This window comes from Neophocaena asiaeorientalis, unplaced genomic scaffold (assembly GCF_003031525.2).
Source record: "Neophocaena asiaeorientalis asiaeorientalis breed wild unplaced genomic scaffold, Neophocaena_asiaeorientalis_V1.1 scaffold210, whole genome shotgun sequence".
Lineage (NCBI taxonomy): Eukaryota > Metazoa > Chordata > Mammalia > Artiodactyla > Phocoenidae > Neophocaena > Neophocaena asiaeorientalis.
The window spans coordinates 1,589,573-1,616,276 of record NW_020172282.1 but is presented as its reverse complement, the minus strand read 5'-3'; the positions used below and the strand labels follow the sequence as shown (position 1 = coordinate 1,616,276).

Genomic DNA, 26,704 nt, shown 5'->3' with positions numbered 1-26,704 from the left:
CCCGCCAGACGCCCTCCCGCCCGGAAGGAAGAGACAGCTCCGAGCTCCGCCTTTTAGATTTGGCCGAGAGAAGTCAACGAAAGCTTTCGGAGTCCAGGCCGGGTTTTCAAAAGCATTAAGACGGAAGTAACGGCGGGCCGGAAGTTCCAGGGCCTGCACTGGGACCAAGTGGGGAGGGGGTAGGAGGAAGAGTCGGGGTAGGAATGGCGGCTCAAATTCCAATTGTGGCCACCACTTCCACTCCTGGGATAGCCCGGAACAGCAAGAAGAGGCCGGCCAGTCCTTTCCACAACGGCAGCGGCGCCGGGGGCTATACCGCCAGTAAGAAGAAAAAGGTGTCGGCCTCTGGCTTTGCGCAGGTACGCTGTCACTCCCCTAGTCTGCGCGTTGCCGGGGCGGAGAGCGCGTGCGCCGGGCTGCGGGGCGGGGCACTGGGAGGCGGGGCGCCTCGCGTGGGCGGGGCCCTGCAGTCGTACCTCTTGGGTAAACGCAGGTGTCTGGTGCAAATGAAACATTTTTTCCCCTTAGTTTGCATACGTGGAGTTTGGTTAAAGAATGACCCGCGTTGCATTGTCCATGAGGAGAACTGGGGAGGTGGGGAGGTTGTTATTGCCTTACTAGTAGGGACGCCCCTTCCCGTCGGGGTCGCGATTAGAGCGAGGCTCGGGACTTTTCTTTATGTGAGTTTCAGTCAACCAGAAGTTCTCCTGTCTCACCTTCGTCCATTCTGCAGACATTTACCGAGTGCCTGTGAGGTGCAGAGCGCCCTAATGAACGGTGTGGAGGAACACAAAGATGTATTGAGACAGATGATTTCCTTCATCCTCAGAAAAGTTCAGTTTCCCTGTCCCAAAGTGGATTTGGTCTTACCTCATGCGGTTGTTATGAGGATTCAATGAGATCATGGTCCTAAGCTCTGAGCACAGCGCCTGGCACAGACTTCACAGCATCTGGGCGATCGGGGCTCTGCAATTGCTTCATTTTATTTAAAGCAATGAGAAAGCAAAGATGGAGTGTGTTATTTTGTGCTCTCCAACACATGGCGTGGCATCCTAAACCCAGAACGACGTTCTAGAGCTATTAACTGTCTATGGCTTCCTCCGTCGATAATTGGTAGTGCATTTTTTCCTTTTAAAATACTTTATTGATGTATGATTTGCATACAGTACAATGCCCAAATCTTAAGAGTACTGATCAATGACTTTACATATGTATCCACCGATGTGGCCACTATCCAGATTAAGATAGAGAGCATTTCCAGGAGCCCCAGAATATTCCCTGGTGACCCTTTCCAGTTAGTACTCTCTTCCCTCCCTGCCAGAGGTAACCAGTACTCTGACATCTCTCACCATAGATTGACTTTGCGTTTTTGAGCAGAATATAAATGGAATCATACAGAGCATATTCTCTTGTGCCTGCTTGGATTTCTCTGTGAAAAAATGTTTGTGAGAGTTATTCATTAATATTATTACCTGTATCAGTACACAGAGTATATTGTGTAAATATACCACAACTGATGGACATTTGAGTTGTTTACAGTTTTTGCTCTTATGCATAAGCTGTTCTGAACATTCCTAAAAATCTGGGTAGATACATGCTTTCATTTCTCTTGGGTAAATGGATAGTAGTGGAATTGCTGGATCATGAGGTAGACACACATTGAACTTAGAAATTGTTAAACAGTATTTCCCAAAGTAGTTGCACTATTGTGCATTCTCAGCAGCAGAGTATGTGAGTTCCAGTTGCTCTACATCCTCAACAATACTTGGCATCAAGTCTTTCATTTTAGCCGTTCTGATGGTTGTGTCATGGTATTTCTTTGTTTTAATTTTTGTGTCTCAGATTACTAATGATGTCATCACTATTTAATTTGCTTTTGACCATTCCGATATCTTCTGTGAGGTGCCTGATTTTTTTCTCATTGTGTTGTTGTTTTTTGGGTTTTTTTAAATTGTTAATGTATAGGAGTTCTTTATATATTATTGGTTGGAGTCCTTTGCCAGATATATGCATTGCGAGTACTTTCTCCCAGTATGTGCATGGTGCATGTTGATATCCAGCTGGGCTGAGACCAAGGAATGTAGTCAGTACATATTGGGAGGAATGATTGTTTTGACCCTAAAGGTAGCGTTGATCATCAGCTCCTCCACAGCAGGCTTCAGAGGGTGGACGAATGCCTTTAGGTTGCTGGGAATTCCCAGTAACCCAGCTTCGTGGAAATCACAACTCTGGTGGCCTTAGAGCTCTCAGTGAGGGGATGGGCTGCCTAGGTACTCCCTGTGGGTCTTCTCCATCTCATCAGCCTCAGCGAGTCCTCAGGCTAGAAAGAGAAGGGCATTCCCTGGAAAGGTGAATTCTTTTCTTTGTTCTCTTCCCAGCTGGCATTTAACTAATGAGGTATACAGTTACCTGACTGCCACCCTCAGCATCTCATGAAGAAGGAAAAAAACTTGACTTCTATCTCCAGAAAGGAGTCTTAGCTGTTTTTTTTTTTTTTTTTTTTCCCTGCTCTAACATAGCATTCCATCCTAGTTCCCTTGTCCACAGCAAATGCAGGCATTTGCGCAATGCTGCCCTGAGGGCTGTCTGGAGTCTTCCTGAATGGACCCTTATCTGTGTTCCCTCCTCAGCCTTTCTGTCCCTTTTCAGTTGAGCTCAGTCAGCAAGAATTTATTTCTGTTATGTCTCCAGCAGTATGCTTAAGACATTTCAAGGGATTGTAGCTTGTCCCTGCCATCCCAAAATCCTTCCAGGAGGAGAGAATGACCTACACATATTGTATTAGTTTTCTATTGCTGTCGTAACAAATGACCACAAATTTAGTAGCTTAAGTAACACCTATGAGTTCCTGGTTCTGTAGGTCAGAAGTCCTGGCACAACAAGAGTGGTTTGGTTCCCTGCTCAGGGTGTCACCAAGCTGAAATCAAAGAGTTGGCTGGGCTAGTTTGTTGCCTGGATGCTCTGGGGGAAAATCTTTTTTTGAGGCTCACTCAGGTTGTTGGCAGAATTCAGTTCTTTGCAGTGGTAGGGCTGAGGTCCCTGTCTCCTTGCTGCCGATTTGTCACTGTCCACATTCCTAGCCACATGGCCTCCTCCATCTTTATTTATTTATGTATTCATTATTATTGGGGTATAGTTGCTTTACAATGTTGTGTTAGTTTCTGCTGTACAATGAAGTGAATCAGCTATGTGTATACATATATCCTCTCCCTCTTGGACCTCCCTCCCACCCTCTCCCCTTCCCACCCATCTAGGTCACCACAGAGCACCCAGCTGAGCTCCCTGAGCTATACAGTAGGTTCCCACTAGCTATCCGTTTTACACATGGTAGTGTATATATGTCAATCCCAATCTCCCAACTCATCCCACCCCCCTTCCCCCCACCCCCTGTCCACACTTCCATTCTCTACGTCTGCATGTCTATTCCTGCCCCACAAATAGGCTCCTCTGTACCCTTTTTCTAGATTCCACATATATGCCTTAATATACGATATTTGTTTTTCTCTTTCTGACTTACTTCACTCCATATGACAGACTCTGGGTCCATCCACGTTGCTACAAAATGACCCAATCTCGTTCCTTTTTATGGCTGAGTAATATTCCATTGTATATATGTACCACGTCTTCTTTATCTGTGAAGCCAGCTATGGAGAATCTCTTTTGTGTCTAATCTCTCTCACACCTCAAATGTCTCTGACTTCTCTTGTCTCTGACTCTTTAGAGAGCTTGTGTGATTAGGGCAGGCCCACCAGGATAGTCTCTTGTTAAGATCAGCTGACTTGATACCTTAATTATATGTCAAATATAAGATATATATTGTAAATCCCTTAAATATATCTCAGATCCCTTCACAGTGGTATGTACATTAGTGGTGCATTTGCTTAAAAATGGGGAGAAGGGGTATGTACACCAGAGGCCAGGAATCTTAAGGGCCATCTCTGAATTCTACCTATCACATATCTGAAACAGTTAGGAAAATCTCGTCATTTCTAACCATGTCCCAAAGCCAATTATAGGTCTTCTCTGGTATTGGTGCCTCAGTGGTGGGACACAGGAAGATGTGGATTCAGCGTAGGTGATGGTCATCAGAGAAGGAGAGGTGGGGAAGGAGAAGCGGGACTAGAGGTGGCCTTTGAGAGGTGGTGGGTTTGGATGGGGAAGGCCTTCCAGAGTCGGCGCTGTGTACATGTATGAGATTGCTCAAGGTTTCATCAGTGAGGAGTGAGTGGGTTTTTTAATATAAATGATTGTAGTTCTTGAGTTAAAAGGGACTTTAGAGGTCTTTCAGTATCGAAATTTCAGTAGTTTCCGCTATTTTGTGTCTTACAAAAAAGCAGTGTCTGTAAAACTTTCATGGGGTTTAAAAATTTATAAAGGACATTTACATAGACATTAGAGTGCTTTTTGAAATTGGTAAAAATAACTCGATGGATTCTTAAGGTGGGTTTTACTTTCCAGAATGTGCATGCCATTTCTAAAGTAAAATTGAGTGACTAGATGAAATTTAGAGGGCTTTCTGCTTGAAGGCCTCAGGGGTTGAAGGGAATATTTTTGATCTAAAAGTATTCTGAGCAAAGCATTTATAGACGTCTCCTTTATGTCAGCCCTAGAAAATGGTATTAAATAGTTTAATAGGACTAAAACAATATTGTTTTATTATTCCATCAAGATGAATCTTTAGTTCAACAGAAATTATTGGTGTTTATGCTTGCTAAGTTGTACACATTGTCACAGAATTACAATTCTGTGTTTGGATTTGTATTTTCAGTATAAGTAATATAGTTATTGATTAATTACATCATAATCTGGAAAGTGCCATCTCCCATCCATTCTGGTCACGATATTTTGAAAACGATTAGTGTTAACTTGGGCTGGAGAACAGATACACTGTGCTGTGCTAAAGTGACAGCAGTCATGATAAATAACAATAATATTTATCGGGCATTTAGTGTGTACCAAATGTTGTTCTAGGCACCTTCTAAGTACTATCTCATTTAATTCTCTGTGAATTGTTATTCTGCAGGTAAAAAGACAGGAGCATAGAGAGGTTAAGTCACTTTTCCATGGTCACACAGCTAACAAGTTCGTAGGGTCAGTATTGGGACCCAGACAGACCGTCCAGAGTCCACATTTTTTTTTTTTCTTGACTGCCTCTCTTAATATCACTCTTACCAGTCTCTACCTTAGAAGATGTAATTGGATCTCTAATGTAACCAAATCCAAGGTGCAGAGAAAAGCTTTGGGGGGGAATTTTATTAGCTCAATACAGGGCATTTTAGACTTTGCAAGCGCCTATTCAAGTTAATAAAATCTACAGAGAAACCTAATTGACCTATAGACTGAGTGTTACCTAACAGGCTGATTGTGATGGTGAAGCAGTTAGCAAAGCGTCTAAATAAGTTGAGAGGCAGCAGGTGCTTCTTTCGAAGGTTAGTGCAGAGCGCAGGTGATGGTACAATCTTCTGTAATTGGAGGCATCCAGAGAACACTGGACTGATTGGATGTATTCATCTAAAAAATAATCATTCTACCCCACCTTTTAAAAAAACCATGATAATGTTAGTTTTCTTTTTTCTATTTTTAAAGTGGACACAAAACGTCAGCCAGTCTTCTTCCCCCACAATTATTATAATTTGTGTTTTCTATAGTGTTGATATAGTTTTTCAGAAACTGTATTTGGTGTATAACATTGCATGCCCTGCTTTTCACTTAGCACTATTTTCTTTTTGTTTGTTTGTTTGTTTTTGGTTGCACCACACAACATATGGGATGTGGGATCTTAGTTCCACAACCAGGGATCGAACCTGCGCCCCCTACCCTGGAAGGGCAGAGTCTTAACCACTGGACCGCCAGGGAAGTCCCACTTAGCACTGTTTCTTGACCCTTTCTCTATGTTGATAGTCTTCTCAAGGAATTAAGTGCTTTTAATTGACTTGATCGAATGTTCGGTTGCATCTCACTTTTTTGGTGTTTCAAGTAACCCTACAGTAACCCTGCAGTTTTAGACTAGGGTCAGGTATTTGAATCTAGACTACTATTAGATAGATGTAACTGGGCATTGGATTCATGAATGATAAGACAGAAGACATTTGTCTCCCTTCTGTGTAACCACAGACAAAAGGCCCCCTTTCAGTCTGAGTCAGGGCCCTGCAGGCTGCCAAGGAGACACGAAGTGGTGCATTTGGGCTCTGGTCGGGTGAGCTGAGGCCTTGCTGACTCTGGAGCAGTCCTTTGATGGCGGGCTGGGTTCCTCTTCCTTGGGGCTTAATTAGCTCTTTTCGTGCTGCAAAGAGGGGACAGCCCTTAGGGCCGGGCGTCATTCCTTTCCTCTGATCTCAGGGCTTTTGTGTCTTGGGGCGGGACAGTTCAGCTCCTAAAGTCTCTTAGTGTGAATAATGGTTTAGTAACATGGAAACTATACATCATTTCAGATTGTACTTCACTGCAGCCCAGCCTCACAGACTTGAATCTCCCCTTGACAGTACGTCCCTCCCTCTCATCCCATCACTAACAGACCCGGGCGTCCAGCTTGGCTGAAGCCCAGGGGAGGGGAAGAACGAGGGCGCAGTACCATGGAGGGTGGGTTTAAAGAGGAAAGAAAAGCAGAAAACCCCACTCAGGGCCCAGAGTCGGGTGTTCTTTTGCATCTGGTCAGAGAGGGAAGCAAGCCTTCACTGTTGCAGAGGCAGCGGGCGACCCCAGATTGACGTGGCCTAGTTGGTGTCAGGATGGCGTCCTTTCCTGTCCCATCCTCAGCGTGACTCCTCAGCGGGGGTTTGGCCTGCTGATGAGGGAGGAGATAAGGATGGGGTGACCAGACGAACAGGAGGGTTCGGTTGTGGAAGTCAGCGCTTGAGCGCATCACCCTCACCCGCTTCTTGCTGCTGGAGCGGCTGATGCAGACTCCTGACCCTCTCTTCCCATTGCCTCCCGTCCTCTGTCCTCTGTCCGCTGGCATGTCCTCTCCCGGGGGCGGGCGCCCAGACCTGCCAACCCATGTGGGCTGCAAGGCACCTGCTTTCCTCCGCCGCCTCTGGGGCCGCACCCCTGCCCAAGTCCAGCGAGGTGTTCCTGTTGCATCCCCCTGGGTCTCCCGGGACCTGGGAGCAAACAGCCGACCTCAAAGGATGCCCTTGTTCCCTCCCGGGATTTCACTGTGCACCCGGCGCCTTTGAGCCCCCCACTAGGAGTCAGGGAAGAAGCAGACGGAGAGAGGGAGGAACGCAGGCTGTTCTGGCCCACGAGAAAAAGCCGAGGTCCCTGCTGAGGATGGTGGCCTGCAACCCGGGCGTGTTCCATGGGTAGTTCTGGAATCACCGTAGCAGGCCTTGGGGCCTGGTTCTTCATTTCCCTCTAGTATCTCCTCTTTGCTTCTGAACAGTTCCGTTTGTTTATTTTCTCCCAGATGGAAACAACATTATGTAAGCAGTCATTTTCTTTATGAAAAACTCAAATGAAGTTGAAACTTACAGTGGATCTGGCCCTGGGAAACCTCTTTCACATTCCACCTGTTTTTCCTGAGTTGGCCCTGGCTGGCTTGGCTTTTCTGCTCTGACGTGATGCTCGCTGCATAGTTAGCAGGGTTGATTTTCCCTCTCTCCCTTAACTTAGGCTGCCCTGTAGGCCCAGCCTCCTGGCAGCCCCCACCCACCGGACTGCTCCTCGCTGGTGTCTTGTTGTGCCCTTGTGAATTGTCGGATTCCTGGGGAAAATAGCCCCTATCCTTCTTCTGACACTGGCAGGTGCCACCACCTCTTTTTTTTTTTTTTTTTGCGGTACGCGGGCCTCTCACTGTTGTGGCCTCTCCCGTTGCGGAGCACAGGCTCCGGGCGCGCAGGCTCAGTGGCCATGGCTCACGGGCCCAGCCGCTCCGCGGCATGTGGGATCTTCCCAGACCGGAGCACGAACCCGTGTCCCCTGCATCGGCAGGCGGACTCTCAACCACTGCGCCACCAGGGAAGCCCGCCACCACCTCTTGACAGAGCAGGTCCCTGTCACTCTTCTCCATCTGCATGCCAGCCATTGCTTCCTCCCCAGGGCCCGTGGCTCATTCGCTGTTAGGTTGGCAGCTGGCTGTGTGCAGGGGAGGGTCTCACATGGCCACTGTATTTTTTTAATCCTCTAAATATTTTAGTGTGGATTTCCTAAAACCAAAGGCATTCTCATACATATATAACAGCAGTACAGTGGTCAAATTTAGGGAATGAACGTTGAAGCGACACTGATACCTCATATACAGACCTTATTCTCGTCCTTTGTCTGGTCCAGGATCCAGCCTAGGCTCACACTTTGCACTTAGTTGTCATGTCTTTTTAGCCTCCTGTCATGTGGAACAGTCTTTATCTTTCATGACCATGACACTTCTGAAGAGCACCGCTCATTGTTTCATAGACTCTTCCTCAGTTTGGGCTTGTCTGATATTTCCTCGTGATTAGATTTGGGTGATACATTTTGGCAGGAGTAGAGAAGGGTGCTGTTCCCTTCTCCGCGCTTCATGTCGTGGAACTTGATGTCGATCCCTCCCGTTGCGGGTGATGTGTCTGTGAGCACTTAGTAAGTTAGTGTCTGCCAGTTTTCTCCACTATGAGGTTATTATGTTCCTGTCTGTATTAAAGTATCAGTGTCTTGAGACTGTGTATATCCTGTTTCTCTTCACACTTTTGCCAACCACTTTTAGTGTCTGTTGATGGTTCCTGCCTGCAACAGTTACTATAGTGCTGGTTGCCAAACGGTGACTTTCTAATTCCTTCTTTCCTTCTACAGGTATTAGAATCCTGCTGTGAGCAAGAGCTTTCTCTTCTCTCCCATTTCCTTTGCATTCTTACGATCAGTGTTTGTATTCGTCCATTCTCATTTTGTTCTCTGGGTCACAATCCATTACTAGCCTTCTTCATTCAGTCTTTCATACATGTATTGGTTTTTTGTAACGGCTTTATTGAGATATAATTTGTATACCGTAAAATTCACGCCTTTAGAATGTACAGTTCAGTGGTTTATAGTAAATTTACTGAGTTGTGCTACCATCGCTACTATCTTATTGTCGAATATTTCCATGACCGCCCAAAGCAACCCCCTCCGCATTACCAGTCACTCCCCATTCCCCTGTCCTGCCAGCTCCTGATAAACCCCTCATCTACTTTCTACCTCTATGAATTTGACTACTTTAGGTACCTCAGATAAGTGGAATCATACAATATGTGGCCTTTTGTGTCTGGCTTTTTTTAGTTAGCATAATATATTCAAGGTTTATCCATGTTGTAGCATGTATCAGTACTTCATTCCTTCTTACAGTTGAATAATACTCCATTGTATGGATAAGCCACAGTTTGTTTATGCATTCGTTAGTTGATAGACATTCAGGTTGTTTATGCTTTTGAGCTATTATGAATAACGCTTCTATGACTATTTATATATGTATTTTTGCATAGACATATGTTTTCAATTCTCTTGGGTATATACCTAGGAGTTGAATTTGGGGGTCATATGATAATTCTATGTTTAACATTTTGAGGACCCAGCAGACTGTTGTTTTTTTTATTACATCTTTATTGGAGTATAATCGCTCTACAATGTTGTGTTAGTTTCTGCTTTATAACAAAGTGAATCAGCTATATGTATACATATATCCCCATATTCCCTCCCTCTTGCGTCTCTCTCCCACCTTCCCTATCCCACCCCTCTAGGTGGTCACAAAGCACCGAGCTGATCTCCCTGTGCTATGCAGCTGCTTCCCACTAGCTATCTATTTTACGTTTGGTAGTGTATTTATGTCCATGCCACTCTCTCACTTCGTCCCAGCTTACCCTCTACCCGCCTGCTCCCCCACCCCGTGTCCTCAAGTCCATTCTCTACGTCTGTGTCTTTATTTCTGTCCTGCCCCTAGTTTCATCAGAACCAATTTTTTTAGATTCCATATATATGTGTTAGCACACAGTTTCTGTTTTTCTCTTTCTGACTTACTTCACTCTGTATGACAGACTCTAGGTCCATCCATCTCACTACAAATAGCTCAATTTCATATCTTTTTATGGCTGAGTAATATTCCATTGTATATATGTGCCACATCTTCTTTATCCATTCATCTCTCGATGGACACTTAGGTTGCTTCCATGCCCTGGCTATTGTAAATAGTGCCAGGAGACTGTTTTTCAAAGTGATTGCACCCTTTTACATTCTCACAAGCAATGTATGAGGGTTCTAGTTTCTCCACATCCTCACCAACACATTATTATGTCCTTAAGTGTAGCCATCCTAGTGGGTGTGAAGTGATATCTCATTGTGGTTTTGATTTCTGTTTCCCTACTGACTCATGATGTTGAGGAAATTGTCCAGATTTGGCCAGTGGGAATCTCTTCAAACTGACTCCTATGTCCTTTAATTTACGCCCATCACTTTTCGAGTGCTGTAATGGACTTGAACTGTGTCCCTTCAAGGTTCATATGTTAAAGTCCTAACCCCCAGTATGCCTCAGAATGTTACTGTATTTAGAAATAATGCCGTTAAGGAGGTAATTAAGGTTAAATGAGGTCGTAAGGGTGGAGCCCTAATTCAGTATGACTGGTGTCCTTATAAGAAGAGGGAAAGGGATGGGGTGGGGAGGGCGTGTATACAGAGAAAAGACCATGTGAGGACACAGTGAGAAGATGGCCATCCACAAGCCAAAGAGATAGATAGAACAGACTTGTGGTTGCCAGGGGATGGGGTGGGGGAGGATGGGTTGGGAGTTTGGGGTTAGCAGGTGCAAACTATTATATATAGAATAGATAAACAACAAGGTCCTACTGTATAGCACAGAGAACTATACTCAATATCCTGTGATAAACTGTAGTGGAAAAGAATATGAAAAAGAATGTATATATATGTATAATTGAGTCACTTTGCTGTACTGCAGAAATTAATACAACATTGTAAATCAACTATACTTCAATAAAGTAAAATTTTAAAAAACAATTTTAAAAAAAGAGAGAGAGAGACAGGTCTCAGGAAAACCCAACCCTGCTGACACCTTGATCTTGAACTTCTAGTCTCCAGAACTGTAAGAAAATAAGTTTCTGTTATTTAAACCACCCAGTCTGTGGTATTTTGTTAGGCAGCTCTAGCAAACTGATACCAGCGTTTTCTTACTTTCTGGCGCCACAAGGCTCATCTTGTACTTTCCTGCCCCAGCCCTGGAATCAGCCATTTCTTCAAAGATTACTAGTTCTTGGAGAACAATATTTAGAAACCAGGATCTATACCTGGTGTCCCTATTGTTTATTGTTCCCAGCCATCTCCATGGAAGAGCTAGGAAATGTAGGGGGGTGTGTGTGTGTGTGTGTGTGTGTGTGTGTGTGTGTGTGTGTGTAAGCACCCCGCATGCTTTGACATCATACAGAATTTAAGAAACTTATGAGGCTAATGATAGTCTATTATATTTACCCCAGTTTTTTTCACTCATTCCATTTTTCCCCTTTTCTTTCTGAAGTTCCCAGTCTTCTGTTATTGTTTTTTTATGTTTTCATAACAGTAGGTGATATCTGGACTTTCCAGTGCCATTGGATATGAGTTTCAGGAAACACTGAGCCTGGATCACTTAACGCCTCTGTATCCATTTCTGTGTTTGTCTGTATATATGTTAGAAACCATGAATTCCTATTGCTAACCTGTGATTTCCATCCAATAGCACGAGGTTCATTCTAGCCGCCCCTCATTCCTTATTTGCCTCATCTTAGAAGATGTGTAGTTTCAGAATTATTAACTGGTACCCTTGTGAGAAACAAACCTACCAATTGTTCCTGGTTCTTTTTGCCTCTAACCTTAGGTTATATGGTAAGAATACTATGTTCACATCACTAACGTTATTTCTCCCTTCCTCCCCTTCAGTGTGGTTGAGTTATTCATTCAAACCTCAGTTAAATTGGTTTTTGTTTGTATTCCATTTTCTCTATCTGCTGCCCGATCCTTGCTGGTTGGTTTTATTTATTTGTTTGTTTGTATGTGAAACTTTAACATGGTTCAAAAGGTCAAAACTTTACAAATAACTATACTTGGAGAAGTTTACTCCTCTCTCATCTTTTCCCATCTCCCCTTCCTCGCACCCTGTTCCCTTGTGCCCTGTAGGTAACCAAGCCCAGTCATTTCTGAATTATCCTTCCTGTGTTTCTTTGGGTTTGGCCACTGCATCCAATCCAGAGACGATTCCTTACAGTGAACTTCAGAGCATACACATCTCAAATACTGATGCTGGCATGGAGCGACGCTGCGTTGTCTTATTCCTTAACTCCAATCAGTTAATCAGTCAGTGATTATTTGGGGCTTACTCTGTGCCAGGCACTGGGTTAGATGCAGGGCACGGAAGCCTGGGCCAGATGGTGAAGCAGGCTGTTCTGACCCCCTGTGCCTTCTCACCCTTGGAATCTGTCCCTTCCCTCATCTGCTCACCTCTCTCCTTTGTCTCTCCTTCTTCTGGTCTGTTGTTCCCTGCCTGTTTCACAAAGCTGTTGTTATTTCAGTGACTAACCAAGACTTAAATACTATCAGTCATGTATCCAATTTATGATATTACTCTTACAAATAGTCAACACTAAATAACATTGACAACTGGCCAGAACTACTCAAGCTAACGTTGGTTACTGATTAAATGTGATGGGAAAAATCAAATCTTCCTCATCATATTGGGTCTCCCAGGACACATGTATGTGCAGAAATACTATGACCATGAAGGAAAAATCCCAAGGGCAATAAAAAGTTGGTTATGTACAAAATGCTAAATCTAATCTTTGTTGCAAAAGTAAAACTGACATGGACTAATCCCAATGGAAATTTTAGTGGAGCATAAATAAAAATGGAAACTCTTTATGCTTACAGAAAATGACTCCATGGATTCTGGACCAGAAAATACAAAATACAGGAGGGAGGGGGAGCAAGACGGGAGGCTGGAGAGGAGGCCAGGGGGCCAGACTTGTGCCTAATTCCCAGGACAGTGGGAAGCACTGATGAGCTGTAAATAGGGGAGTTACGTCAAGTTTACATTTAGAAGTGTGTCGCTGAGTGTGCTGTAGAAAACGGAGAGGGCAAGATGTGTGCTTCTGAGGCCCTTCCCTGAACCCCAGAGCTGAGGAAGGGCCAGATAAAGGCGAAGGACTGGGGAGGGAGGGGAGGATAGGAAAAGAAAGAGAGAGGGAACTGTGGCTATAGATGGTGTGAAAAGGATGCGAAATTGGAGGCGTCTTAGTTCTTAGAGAGCTAGGCCTTGGAGGGGAGAAAAGTTAGGAAAGACCGTGAATAGGGGGAGGATAAGGTGAGGGGCAATCCAGATAGAAGAGGGGTTGTGGGCAGAGGAGAGGGAGCACAGGCCCACAGGAGAGACCCTGGAGAGGAGTCTCAGAAGGTATGTGAGAAGAAACTGTTCGGGGAACTATTGCAGCAGGGTGGGTGGTCCCTGTCTCCCCCACCCCCCAGAACTCTCATACACTGCTGCTGGGAGTGTCAAAGAGTGCAGCCATTTAGGGAAATGATCTGTCAGTTTCTCATAAAGTTTATTCACCCTATAACCCATTCCACTAGTAGGTAGTGGAGACACATGGAGAAGTAAAGACACATGTCCACATAAAGACTTGTACAGAATGTTCACAGCAGCTTTATTTATAACAGCTGAAGACTGAAAATGACCCACATTTCATCAACAAGAAAATGGACAGACACATTGTGGTACATCCATACAGCGGAATACCGCCCTGCTGACTGGTATACGAATTCTGTGAAACAATCTACCAGTCTATGCAGCGACATGGACAAACCTCAAAAACTTTATGCTGAGCTAAAGCCAAACACAGCAAACAGTACATGCTGTCGGATTCCGCTCATATAAATTTCTAGAACAGGCCAGAGTAACCTGGTGGAAATCAGAACAGTGGCTGCCTGACGTTGGAAGGTATTGACTAGGAAGGGGCATGAGGGAACTTTCTGAGATGATGGAAATATTCTGCCTCGTTAGGGACCTGGATTACACAAGTGGAAGCATTTGGCAAAACTCATGAGACCTACACTTAAGATCTGCACATTTCACTGTATATAAATTATATATCAATTATAAAACAGTCTATTGCGGTCTGGGAAGATTGGAAGTAGCATTACAGATCAGAAGTGATTTCTTCCTTTGGCTTGTATTTTCTTCCTGATTCTTGGCTTCAAAGGTTCTTTGTTTTAAAGTGCATTAGCCTGCTTGTCAGGGCTCTCTCTGACGCAGCCAGCTGGCCGTGGCCCCCAGCCTGCTCTCCCTTTATTCTCCGTGCTCAGAATGCCCACATCCTCTTGTGCCCTTACGCGTACCAGCTCCATCCTGGGTTCTCCAGCCAATGAGACCCTTAAAGGGGCTGGACCTTTTTTGTCTTAATGTTTCAAGACACAATTTGACAAGATGGGCAGGAGTAGAGGCCATGTGGTGTCACGGAGATGGTGGGGCCTTTGGAATTGCCTCCACCTGGCTTTGAATCCAGAGGTAATCCCTGTGTGGCCTTGAACCCGTATACCTGAGCCCCAGTTTTCTTCTGTGTAAACTGGGGATAATAGCACCCATCTTGTAGTAGTGGGACACCTGTGCGTGGCACTCGGGAGCCAGGAAGCCTGGCGGCTGGGGTCCTGGCTGCCTCTGCTGTGGCTTCTGCCCAGTGGGTGCTGCTTCCAGGCTCTCCCCCCCTGCAGGCCGCCCGCTGGGGCTCTGGGCGCACCGTCTCCCCTCGCGTGTCCGGTGCTGTCATCTTACGTCTTGTTGAGAGCTGAGTCAGGAAGCTCAGCTAAAGGACACTGACCTCGTACTATTCTCGTTATGTTTTAAGGGTATCAGCATGGAAGGCGTGAGTGAGAATAAAATGGTGCCCTCTGATTTTAGCACAGGACCTCTTGAAAAAGCTGCCAAACCTTTGCCATTTAAGGATCCCAACTTTGTGGTAAGCATCTAAGGTGTTTTAGAAATAAAAACCCAAACAACTATACCTCGGCCCCTGATCTTGCTGGGCCTGCAGCCCAGGCAGCACTGGTGCCCCGTCTCCATCAGCCCAAGTCACCGCCTCCTCCACCGTGGGCTGTTGTAGGAGCGGTAGGGGCAGGAGAAGAAGGCCCTTCCTGTTGACCTCCCAGTGTGCCAATTCCCAAGGATTTTGGTGTCCTTTGTGGAGCTCGTTAAAGGATACCATCTTGAGAGTGGGTCACTTCCACGATGACTGCTCACCTTCCTTCTTCATAAGATTTAGATGAGGCTTGAAATAATTAACTAAAAGAGGAGTGCTTGAGGGGTAGGATAAATGACATGATTCAGATTATACCATTGAAGTTTATTTTTCATTAATTAGCTTTGAAAATACAGCGTTAACAGTTGTAACAGATTTTTGTATTCCTTCCATTTTATTTTGTCATCGTCATAAGACAACAAAGAAAAAAAAATTTCCAGAAGGCTTGCTGTGCCATGATTGAGGCTTCCTTGGGTTTTCCTGGAGCACCAGTAATTTACAAGGTGGAGACTGGCCCTCAGAAAGGAATTTGGAGATGTGGTCATGAGTTTAAATCTAACTCTGTAGTAAATTTATTTTAAAGTAGTGGGAAATTCATGAGTGAATTCCATAAAGTTAGACCCAATAAAGGATGTGATTTTCTATGTGCATATAAAAAAAAAATAACCTTTTGTTTCTACTCCATCACCAACTAACTCATATGTTTTGACAGTCCAAAAGCTGTGGTTTTTTTATAAGTAAGATTGAAGTGTACGGTGTAATACTTTTTAAAAAAGCCTTAGGGTACACTGACTGCTGATTGAATGAGGGGTTTACTACAGTTATGAATATGCATAAATGTCAGGTACTGAAGTGATCATCTCCCCTGATTTCTGTTTCTTCCAATCCGTGTTTTCGCCTCGAGCACTCCGGCCATGGTGGCGCAGCGGCTGGCAAGAAGAATAGAACCTGGAAGAACCTGAAACAGATTCTGGCTTCTGAAAGGGCACTGCCATGGCAACTGAATGATCCTAACTGTGAGCTGACTAGAACCTCCGATGTGTTTATAATGTCAGACTAGGAACTTTCTTATAACAAACCCACATTATTGTGTTTGCATTCATGTAGAAACAATTTTTAGCTTGGGAATTTTACGGTGGCATCCACATAGGGAGATTATGTGTATATTTCCTCATAGCTATATTCTGTGTCGAACCTGTGTGTTTGCGTTGTCATGGATGTGTGGTTTTTAGTGTCACTGGTAACATTTCAGTCTGCAGCAGTAGTACGCTGCAGTATTTCCAAATCTGTGTTACGTGTTCTGCTCAGCTTCCGTGGAAAGTACAGGTTCGAACTTCCTTCCATCTCTTGCCCCACTGCACACGTCTTTCATGGGGGTGACTCAGACGGGTGACAGGTGAACTAGTCAGTTGCCTGGGTGTGGACATTCCGGTGTCTGGATGCTCAGATCCAATTAGTGGGTTGTTTGGCATCTCATCACATCAGGCCATGTAACTGGAGACAGCGAAAGTAGCTTGTGGGCAGATGAGCTTTCCCGTGGTTCTGCTGGAGTGGAGGGTCCCTGGGGACAGGGCAGAGCTGGATCTGGAGCCTGCACTTGGTCTACGACATCCTGCATTATTTCCCCAGAGAATTCTCTGAGTACTGAATCGCAAAGTAAAAAGTTCAGGAACATTATCAAGCAGTATTTTAGGGGAAAAAAAAAAAGGGAAAGGGTCTGAACGTTTTAAAGCCAGTTTAGTTCTTTTCTTTTTTTCTTTCCCCCAGACTTCAGTATTGATGCTCCTCCGTCCTTTAAACCAGCGAAGAAGTATTCTGATGTTTCAGGACTTCTTGTGAGTATAATTACATCTCTGTGTCTTACAACATCGAACTGAAAAGGAGATTTCACGGTACTGTCTATTTAGAAAGTGTTGGATATTGACACTGGTCCTGCCGGAGCCCGTGTACTCTGAACAGGTAATGGGTTTGTGCGGAAGCATTCACTCAGTTATTTAAGAGTGGCTGCAACCTGGGGCATCCATGTGGGCAGCCTGGAGCGAGGGTTGCTCCCGAAAGCAGGAGACCTGAGTGTTAGTTTCCCTTCCTCTGCTTGTTAACTATATGAGAGAACATGAAAGAAACAACAATTTCCCATTTTTATTGCTGAAGTTTAAAAAAAAAATCCTGCAATTTAGAGATGATTGTATTGGGTTGGCCAAAAAGTTCGTTTGGGTTTTTCCGTAAGATCTTATGGACAAACCTGAACAAATTTTTTGGCCAACCCAATACTTTAAAGAAAAAAAAATTAAACTTCTTTAAAGAGGCACTATGGTAAAGATAGTGATTTTCAAATTTATTTTTAAGCATCAGAATCCCTTTTCGAAATGAAATCTTTTACAGAATCCCCTGGAGCCCACCTGCCCACTGTGACCCCGTGTGGATCTGGTCCTCTGCCCTTTCCCCCACTCCCCACCCCAAGGACCCCTACGGTGCTTCTAGGGAAAACAGTTTGAAAACCAGCAGTGCAGTTGGACAAGTGGGACTTGGGTAAGTCCCGGAACCTCAGCGACCCCAGAGAACCTCGTTTCCTTGTATGCAGAACGTGGATGAAGTGTGGAATTTTCCACTCGCTTTCTTCATCCTTTTTCATTATTATTAAATTTGGAAGATGGGCTTCTTTTCATAACTGTAGAAATAATGAGACACCTCACTTTTTGAAGCTCATATACATCACTTAAATGCTTTACCTTTGGGCTTCCCTGGTGGCGCAGTGGTTGAGAGTCCGCCTGCCGATACAGGGGACACGGGTTCGTGCCCCAGTCTGGGAAGACCCCACATGCCGCGGAGCGGCTGGGCCCGTGAGCCATGGCTGCTGAGCCTGCGCGTCCGGAGCCGGTGCTCCGCAACGGGAGAGGCCACAACTGTGAGAGGCCCGCGTACCGCAAAAAAAAAAAAAAAAATGCTTTACCTTTTTATGAAAATGTGTGACTCCAACTTCTGTAACACACTAAATTAATGATATTGGGAAAGATTTTTTATTATATTTTTGAAAGTAATGTTAGTTTTCCTCTCTGAGTTAGTCATATGTTTTAGCTTTTCCTCCAGAGAGCACACACTCTTCAGAGTACTACAGACTTGTTAACATAGACCTTAAATATAATGATCCTAAAAAATAGGGAGAGTAGAAGCACTATAAAGTGACGTCTGTGTGTGTGTGTGTGTGTCTGTGTGTCTGTGTGTGTCTGTGTTGTGTGTTGGGTTCTTTTTGCGTCCATTCATGGGCATGTATCTTTTTCGAAAGGTCCCCTGAGGGGGCTTCCATTAGAGAAAAATATTGTAGTCTTATGCTATCTCTTGTCTACTGCCTGAAGATAGTTGCCTCATATATTTGACCCATTTTAATAGTTGTTTATGGAAGGAGGGCTCATCTGGCACAAGTCATTCTGTTATGGCCCAGAGTGGAAATTTCTCCCTGTACCATTTTGTGCTGAGCTTGTAGAAGCCATGGTTTATGGCCAGACTTGGAGGGTGGCCCCTTAGAATGTAGCTTTATCCTCACCACTATCAGGCAGCTCATCCGCTAGTGGAGTGGTTTTCACACATTAGGAGGCATGGAAATCATTTTGAGAAGCATTGTTCCAGGCCCATTTATGCCATCGGCAAAGGACTTGTCATGTTATACATAACTAACCTCTTGCCCCACTGTGTGTAAGAATTAAGACATTCTGAATAGACAAAGAACTCTACCAAATCATTGAAAGACAATCCCATAGAAGAATCAGCTACAAGAATATGAATAGACAATTACAAGGAGGAAATACAGATGACCAATGAGCAGATGTTCAATGATAATTAGGAAAAAGACTCATCAGGTAGGAAAGAAATGAAGACATTTGGTTATATACCTTGTCACCAACATAGACAATGGCCATCCTCCTACATGGCTCTCTTGAGGCGGGAGCCACATTGGTACACATTCTCGGGAAAACGATTGGCACGACCTATCGAGACAAAAAGGTAGAGGCCTACAACCTAGCAATTTGCCTTCCAGCCAGCTCCCTAGAGAAATATTGTGTACAAGGAGCTTCATGCAGAAATGCTTATGAGAAAATGTGTTAGCAAAATATTGGAAACAACATAAAGTTCAACCAGTGGGGTAGGGCTGGGGGGTTCATACTATTCTGTGAATTTGATGTATAGGTAACAACATGGGTAAACTTCCAAGATGTGGTGCAAAGCAGGATAAGTAGCATGGTACCACTTCAGTAAAACTCAGTACACAGTCACAAAAACTACTGGGCATTTCTCTGGTGTGTTTGTATGTGTGTGTGAGGGTATATTTATAAACAAGGTCTGGAAGGGTGCCCACCTAGCAGCGCTTTCCTCCGGGGAAGACAAAGGACTTCTGGATGGTAGATGGTAGTAAAAGGAGACTTTAGTCTTATTTGCAGTGTTTTCTTTTTTTAGAGAAGAATATGTTCACCTGTTACTTGTATAAATTAAACTTACGTAATTAAAAAGTAAAGCCGGGGGCTTCCCTGGTAGCGCAGTGGTTGAGAGTCCGCCTGCCGATGCAGGGGACACGGGTTCGTGCCCCGGTCCGGGAGGATCCCACATGCCGCGGAGCGGCTGGGCCCGTGAGCCATGGCCGCTGAGCCTGTGCGTCCGGAGCCTGTGCTCCACAGCAGGAGAGGCCACAACAGTGAGAGGCCTGCGTACCGCAAAAAAATAAAAAATAAAATAAAGCCAGGCTCATGTTTACACTGACCCATCTGTTCCAGCCAGTGGCCATTTCCCCTGTGTTGGGGCCTGGCCGGAAGGGATGCAGGGTCACACCTGTGTTTAGCCCTTGTTACAAGGCTCTGGGTGAGATGGGGGAGCAGCATATACTGCCTGTCCCCCTGTAACAAAGGAGGCGTGAAAAGCCGTGTGCTGCCTGCCCTCTGGGCAGGGGCCCTTTGCTTCATTCAGGCTGGAGGGACGGAGCGCAGAGGAGGGCAGACCGCAGGACTCCAGTTCTTTACTTGTTCATCTCTGAGGTGTCACCCAGCCTCCTTCCCTCTGTTCAGAATACTAGGTCAGGTCTGGTCCGTGCAAGTTTTTGTTTGACCTCTTTGTTGGTGCAACAGTTCTCTGTATTCCGCATTATTTGTTCAGCAGCCTTCTTGGCAGTGAGGCCTGAACCTGGGCGGGCGGGCTTGGCACAGTTTGGTGGTGGGAGTGAGGCAGCCACAGAGATGGAACCGGGCCAGGGCTGGTTCATCCATGGAGGCCAGATAATCAAAGCCAGATGCACATGCCTGCACCCCTGCTCGGAACTGCAGGGCAGCTCCCCTGCCAGTTAGTACATCTAACTGCCTCATGGCCAGGAGCCCTCAGAAGGGACCTGCTGCTGTCTTTCCAGTTAAGCCTTCCTTTATATGAGTAGCACGAAAGGAAATGTGGTACAGAAAGGCAATATCTAGATTAAGCCAAAGGATCAAAGTTTTGTTTTATATAGAACTTTAATTAATCTTAGCTTTTTAGGAATAATCTCATTTTCCTGACACACAGACCTCAGATACCTTAGGGAGATCCCCAGTGATGGAACTGAAGACTTTTGAGAGCGTGAGAAACCCATGACTAAGTTCCCTTCAGCTTGTTGCTTCTTCACCAAGCCTCCCTCCCTCCTTAGATCCCAGCGCGTCTGGGTCCATGCAGAGACGACCGGCACTGGCGCAGACAATCCACACCTGAGTAATTGGCTGTTACCTGTCTAAACGTTAATGGCATCTTTTATAATTTTGTAAAGGAGCTCCAAATGACTCACCCTCATGTTTTCTGTTTCAAAATCTGTAGGAGCCATGTGCCTTGAGGTAGACAGTAAGTGAATATTTTCTCCACTCTGCACCTGGGGAGAACAGACCAAAAGAGAATTTTGATATATCAGTGGGAAACAAGTTCTCTTTTCTGTGACTCTCCCCATCATTCATTTGTTTGTTCATTAACTCATCCCTCGTTCACGGTAGCCGAAGGCCCACTGTGCGCTCTGCATCGCACTAGGAGACAGTACAGCCAGGATCCAGTGATAAGCAAGCCACAGGGTTCTTGCCTCGTGGAGACTCACAGCCTAGGCTTCAGGCAGAGTCACACAGATGATAAACGTAAGAGCAACAGAGGTAAGCATTCCACCGGAGACAGGGGTGCTGAGGTGAACGTGAGGATAGGGTCCTGACTGCCTGTGGGGCAGATAAAGCTTCCCCGATGATGCGACTTCGGGATAAGCAGGTGGTCACTGGGCAAGGAAAGGGCAAATGGAAAGGACGGGAGGGAGGCGCTTAGAGCCGGGGTGGTTGGAACCAGACGGTGGGGACACGTGGCTGAGGCAGGGGCTGGAAGGAGGGGCCCAGGCAGGGCCTGAGGAGCTGTGCTGCGGACTTGGGCCCTTGAGAGGTTTCAGGAGGAAAGACATGATCGGAGCTACAGGTTGTAAAGATGCCCCTGGCTGCAGGTGTCGGATGGCAGCCCTTTCCAGTGGAGGAGGGTGGGTGGCCAGTCCGGCACTGCAGGGTAGCCCAGGGAGCCATGGAAGTGACCTGGGGGCGGTGAGGGGAAGCAGGAGAGCAGCGCACTGGGAGTAGGTGGTGTGGGGATGGGGTGCCCCCCGCCCCCCGGCCTTGGGTGACAGATCGGGAGCATTTGCTTGAAGCAGGTGGAGTTTGAAGGCAGGGATCGGGGAGGGATGATCGGCATGAATTCAGTTTGGACCTGTTGCTGGTAGCCCTGAGGCACCAACCACAAGGGTCCCGGTGTCTGATGTGGTTATTCACCCTTCCTCCTGTCCATACCCTGAAGCCTTTCTCAAGTCTGGGAAGACTAATGTGTCTTTGCCAAACTGAGCGATTTAGCGTTCTTGGTGACAGAGTCAGACATGGTGAAGACATTTTTCAGTTTCAGTAAAACAGAAAAATAATTTTTATCTTGATCTGAAATCTCAACTCCGACAACAACTTTCTGCCCTTCTCTGTGCCTGTGTCTCACCCAGGCCAGCTACACTGACCCCCAGAGCAAGCTGCGCTTCAGCACCATCGAGGAGTTTTCCTACATTCGGCGGCTGCCGTCCGACGTGGTCACGGGCTATCTGGCCCTGAGGAAGGCCACGAGCATCGTTCCCTGAGCCCGGAGAAACGGAGCATGAAGTGGAAAACTGTTTCAAAGGCAGACTTTGGACTCAAGATTTTGTTTTATGGAAACAAACTCATTCTGTCAATCTGGAAATGTCAGTGTTGGGCCTTGGAAAGAATGTTTGGCTTTAATTTAAGGAGGTTTTTTTGTTTTCCCTCCAAGTGTGATATTTCCTGTTGAATTAAATTATACTTCAGTTGTTGCCCCAAGTAAAGTTGTTTGACAAGAAAATATAAAATTGTGCTTTTAATTTAACCCAAGTAAGTCCTCGAACTTTTGCTTCAAAGCTGTGGACTCTTGTAACATGTTTAAAGACTCGACAGTGAGTCCTGACAATGAGGCTGAGTTATTCCTGATCCCGGGGACTCCCTCTCTGAGCGTGTTCAAATTTGTCCCTGATCGAAATGCTTGGAAGAGGTCCAGAATTGGGGCTGGAGAAGAGAGAACTGAGGGACTCACCCTGTCACACTGGGTCAGTCCTCGTTCTAGGCCTTGGCCTCTGGATCAGCCTCTCTTCCCTTCCCGGCCTCCAGAACCGAGAGAGATGCATCTGTTAGTTAAGCCACTGAGTGGTCTGTGGCATTTACAGCAGCCTGAGCTGACTAAACCAGCAGCCCTGGCCCCTTTCTGGGGGTGTGGGGTATGACCATCATCACCCCTCCCAAGCAGGATGTCTGTCCTGGTACAGGATGCTGTCTGCTCCAGAACAGGGCCTGCCTCCCATCCTCCGAGAAGAGGAGGCGCTCATGGGCCAGGAGAAGGAGATGTACTCCAAGCTTCCCTGAGCCCCATTCCCACAGGTCTCTGGGGGGCGACAGTGGAACCAGACCCTGGGGCTTCTGGGCCAGAGCTGCCTGTGCTTTGGGTGGCTTAGGCCCCCAGGTGCCTTTGATTTCTGAGGGAAAGCCCCTCCTGCACCCCTCTAGGCACAGAGAAAGGAAAAACAAAGCCGAGAGTCAGCTGGGGGCCAGCCTGCTGGACGGGTGGCAGCTGCCGGGAACTTGGCTTTTCCTTTCCTCCGGGTGGGCGCAGCAGCCCCTGTGTCATTCAGCCCCTTCCCAGCTGGTGGGGAGAGTGGGAGGGGTGTGGTGTGGCTTCTCCCTCCCCCACGGAAAGGGACTGAGGTGATGGCCAGGAGAGTGAGGACCTTCTCTAAGCCCGTGAGCACTGAAGCACTGGAGCCTGCGGCGCGGGGTCCTCAAGCCTCAGCGCTAACAGAACCACCTGAGGCCCCGCTGTAACACAGACAGGGGCCCATCCCCCTAGGGTCTGATCCAGAGATTGGGGGTGGGGCCTGAGAATCTGCATTTCTAACAAATGATTCTGATGTTGCTGGCCCCAGAAACCGTACTTGGAAACCCACTGCTGACACGGAAGTTCTCTGCAGGACCAGAGGCTGCTTCCTGGGTTCTCGCTCCTGCGTCCCCTGCCTGCACTCAGCCTAGGGAACCCCCATGGGGCGAGTAAGTCAAGGGCCCTTCTTGCCTTGCTTCCACCTTCTGTGACACAAAGAACACGTGGGGCAGGTGCACTTCTCTTCCGTGAAGACCCCCCGTTTGGACCATGCCCCACGATCCTAACCATTTCTAGAAATGGAAATTCTAATCATTTCTAACACTGCTTGCTGGCCGCTACCTCAGTCCTGATTTCAGACTCCCCTGGGCCAGGGCCAGGAGGACAAAGGATCCCTGCCTGGCACACGGCCACCGGGGGTTCCCACAGACCCCTGCAGGCCTTTCAGGGTTTGAGGGGGGTGGGTGTGCACCAGAGCCCTCCGTCAGAGTCACCTGGGACCTGTTAAAATGCAGATTACTGGGCCACACCCTACACCTTCTAATCAATGCAGGGAGTGGGGCCCGAGCATCTGCATTTGACAAGTATCCCGGCGTGCCTGTGACGCACAGGAGGTTGAGACCACTGCCTTCCGCAGGCAGAGGGGAAGCACGTGTGCTGGACACCTGGCTCCCTTCTTTCCTTTTCCCCTGCCAGGCCTTCCTTGCCAGCCCTTATTTTGGCCAGAGAGCTGAGTTCTGAAGGTCAGGTCACTTCTCTCACCCCAAGCAACAGGGATCCAGGCTGAGCCAAGCTAAGCTTCGTGCTGTGAGCAGCTCCAAGGAGTCCTCCCACAGGTTCTGAACAGGAAGGTAATTTGGTGCTGAAACAGCCCTCGCTGTGCATGCCTGGTCCAGTGGTTCTCAGCCCCGCTGTACGTCAGCATCACCTCTGCAGGGAGACAGAGGGGTGTAGAGGGAGGTGTCAAAATACACAGGGATTCGGACTCAACTGGCCTGAGCTGGGAGGGGGCGGGAGTGTGCTGCCGGGCATAGTGTTTCTTAAACTCCCCAGATGATGGTGATGTGCAGCCAGTGTTGAGACCCTTGTTGCAACTACAAAGAGAATATTTCCCGTGGGGTATGGGGTATGTTTTCTTTTCTTTTTTTTTTTGCGGTACGTGGGGCTCTCACTGTTGTGGCCTCACCTGTTGCAGAGCACAGGCTCCGGACGCGCAGGCTCAGCGGCCGTGACTCACGGGCTCAGCCTCTCCGCGGCATGTGGGATCTTCCCGGACTGGGGCACGAACCCGTGTCCCCTGCATCGGCAGGCGGACTCTCAACCACTGTGCCACCAGGGAAGCCCAGGGGGGTATGTTTTCTAATTCACAGGTCAGCTGGCTCTGTACACCCAGGCTCATGGGCAGTTTGGAAGGGGGTTCTTCTGTGTGTGTGTGTGTGTGTGTGTGTGTGTGTGTGTGTGTGTGTGTGTGTGTGCAGGCCTGTGTGTGTGTCTATTTAGGATTCTTTTTTACACAGCTCCCCAGCACTGGAGTCAGAAACACAAATGTCACTGAAGATTCCTCCCTGCTCCATATTCATCCCTCATGTTCAATCCAACCCAAGCCCCCTTTTTCTCACACTGATACTTTCTCTTCTTTCAGCTCTGTTCCTGCCTGACCTCACTTCCTGTCTGGATGTTTTCAGTGTCCTCTTAGGTGCTCTTTCCAACAGTCTGACGCCCACCCCTCTGCTTTCCCCTCTGCTGTCAGAGGGCCTTTCCACAACTTTGGATGAACTTGACTTTGCCCATCACGGCACATCCACTGGTGACTTGTCTGAGATACCTTGTCATTTCTGGCGCTGACCTGTAGTATCCAAAGGATGAACTTGGTCCTTTAAAAGGGAAAACATTTGAAAAACCAGATTGTTTTCTTAAGACCAAACTGAGGTCCAATCTGCTCTGAGTGGAGTTTGGCTCTTTCCCAATATCTGATACTTGTCTTTAATAGGAAGAAAGCAATCTACTATTGGGAACAGTTTAGAACTAACTACCTGTAATGTTGGACAAATGCTTTCGAGAGCTGAGGGCAGTCTGTGTGGATGAGAAGGACCCATTTTGTCCCCATCTCCCAAGTTAAAGCACGCATCCATCTGGATTTTGAATGTGTTTTGTAATTGGGCTAAAAGTATTTTCAATGAGAAATGTCTCACTTCTGAATCCATGGCCATCATAAAGCAATACCAGATACTTGATGCTGTTTCCAGCGACCTATAACTGCGAGTTGGGAATGCTTAACTTAGCAAAAACAAAAGGTAAGGAAAGAAACTGCTGGAGTACAGAGTAAAGAAACCAGAACAAAGAGGATAGATACCTTGGGAAGAGACTGAAAATGATGTCCTCTTGCAAATGCATGAAATGATTAGTGATATTTAAAATAATGTTCTATCTGGTAGGAATGTGCAAGCCTTATTTGGATCCTGATTCAAACAAAAAGAAATTAAAACATTTTTGAAACAATTAGAAATTTGATGTTTGATGATTTTTAGGAATTCTTATGAATACTTTTAGTTGTGATAACGGTCTTGTCATGTTAAAAGAAAGGATTCATATCTTTTAAAAAAACACATACTGAAATATTTATGGATGGAATGATGTGTTATCTGGGATTTGCTTCAGGATAATATGGGAAAGAGGAAGTTGGTGTGAGGAGTGCTGAAACAGGATCGGCCAGTAACTGTTGAAGCTGAGTGATGGGTACACAGAGGTTCATTACACTATTCTACTTTCATAGGCGTTTGAATTTCTTCATAATAAAAAAGTTTTTTTTAGAATATGATGTTTTTATTACTAAAAATTGTGATGAATTTTTACCTAAAATTGGTGGTCTGCATGAGCATAAAGGGATTTATGGAAGCTGAAAGTTTGAGAAATGCTGCTGAATGGTACATGGTCTTAAGTAGAAGGAATACCCAATTCCCAAAGCATTTCACAAAGAATAGGTTGGAAGAAAAGAACAACATGTCAGGTGAAGTTGTCCTCAAGACATTGGTTAATAGAGGTCTTCGTTGTGAGTTCCATTGTCCTGGAGGACTATAAGAGTATTTCCCGTGTAGGGGTAGGCGTGGGAGTAGAGAGACTAAAGACATCAGCTTCTAGTTCCTTCTAGAAGGAATAAATAAAAGGAAGGAATAAATAAAACGTACTAGAGTGGGTTTGGGATGCATTAAAATGACTGTGGTTTGAGAAAATACCTGTTGATCTACTTCCTGATAGAATCTGCAATGTTTATACATCTA

At 46.2% G+C, this 26,704-nt stretch overlaps 1 protein-coding gene across 1 annotated transcript; it reads left to right on the top strand.

Annotated features, from left to right (window-relative positions):
• The first annotated feature begins 55 nt into the window (after positions 1-55).
• Positions 56-22,371, top strand: INO80C (INO80 complex subunit C). The gene is made up of 5 exons (XM_024764361.1): positions 56-359; positions 14,817-14,927; positions 15,892-16,003; positions 16,755-16,822; positions 21,994-22,371. Exons 1-5 carry the CDS (start codon positions 204-206, stop codon positions 22,123-22,125), a joined length of 579 nt encoding a protein of 192 aa, XP_024620129.1. The 5' UTR covers positions 56-203; the 3' UTR covers positions 22,126-22,371.
• Positions 22,372-26,704: the final 4,333 nt, after the last annotated feature.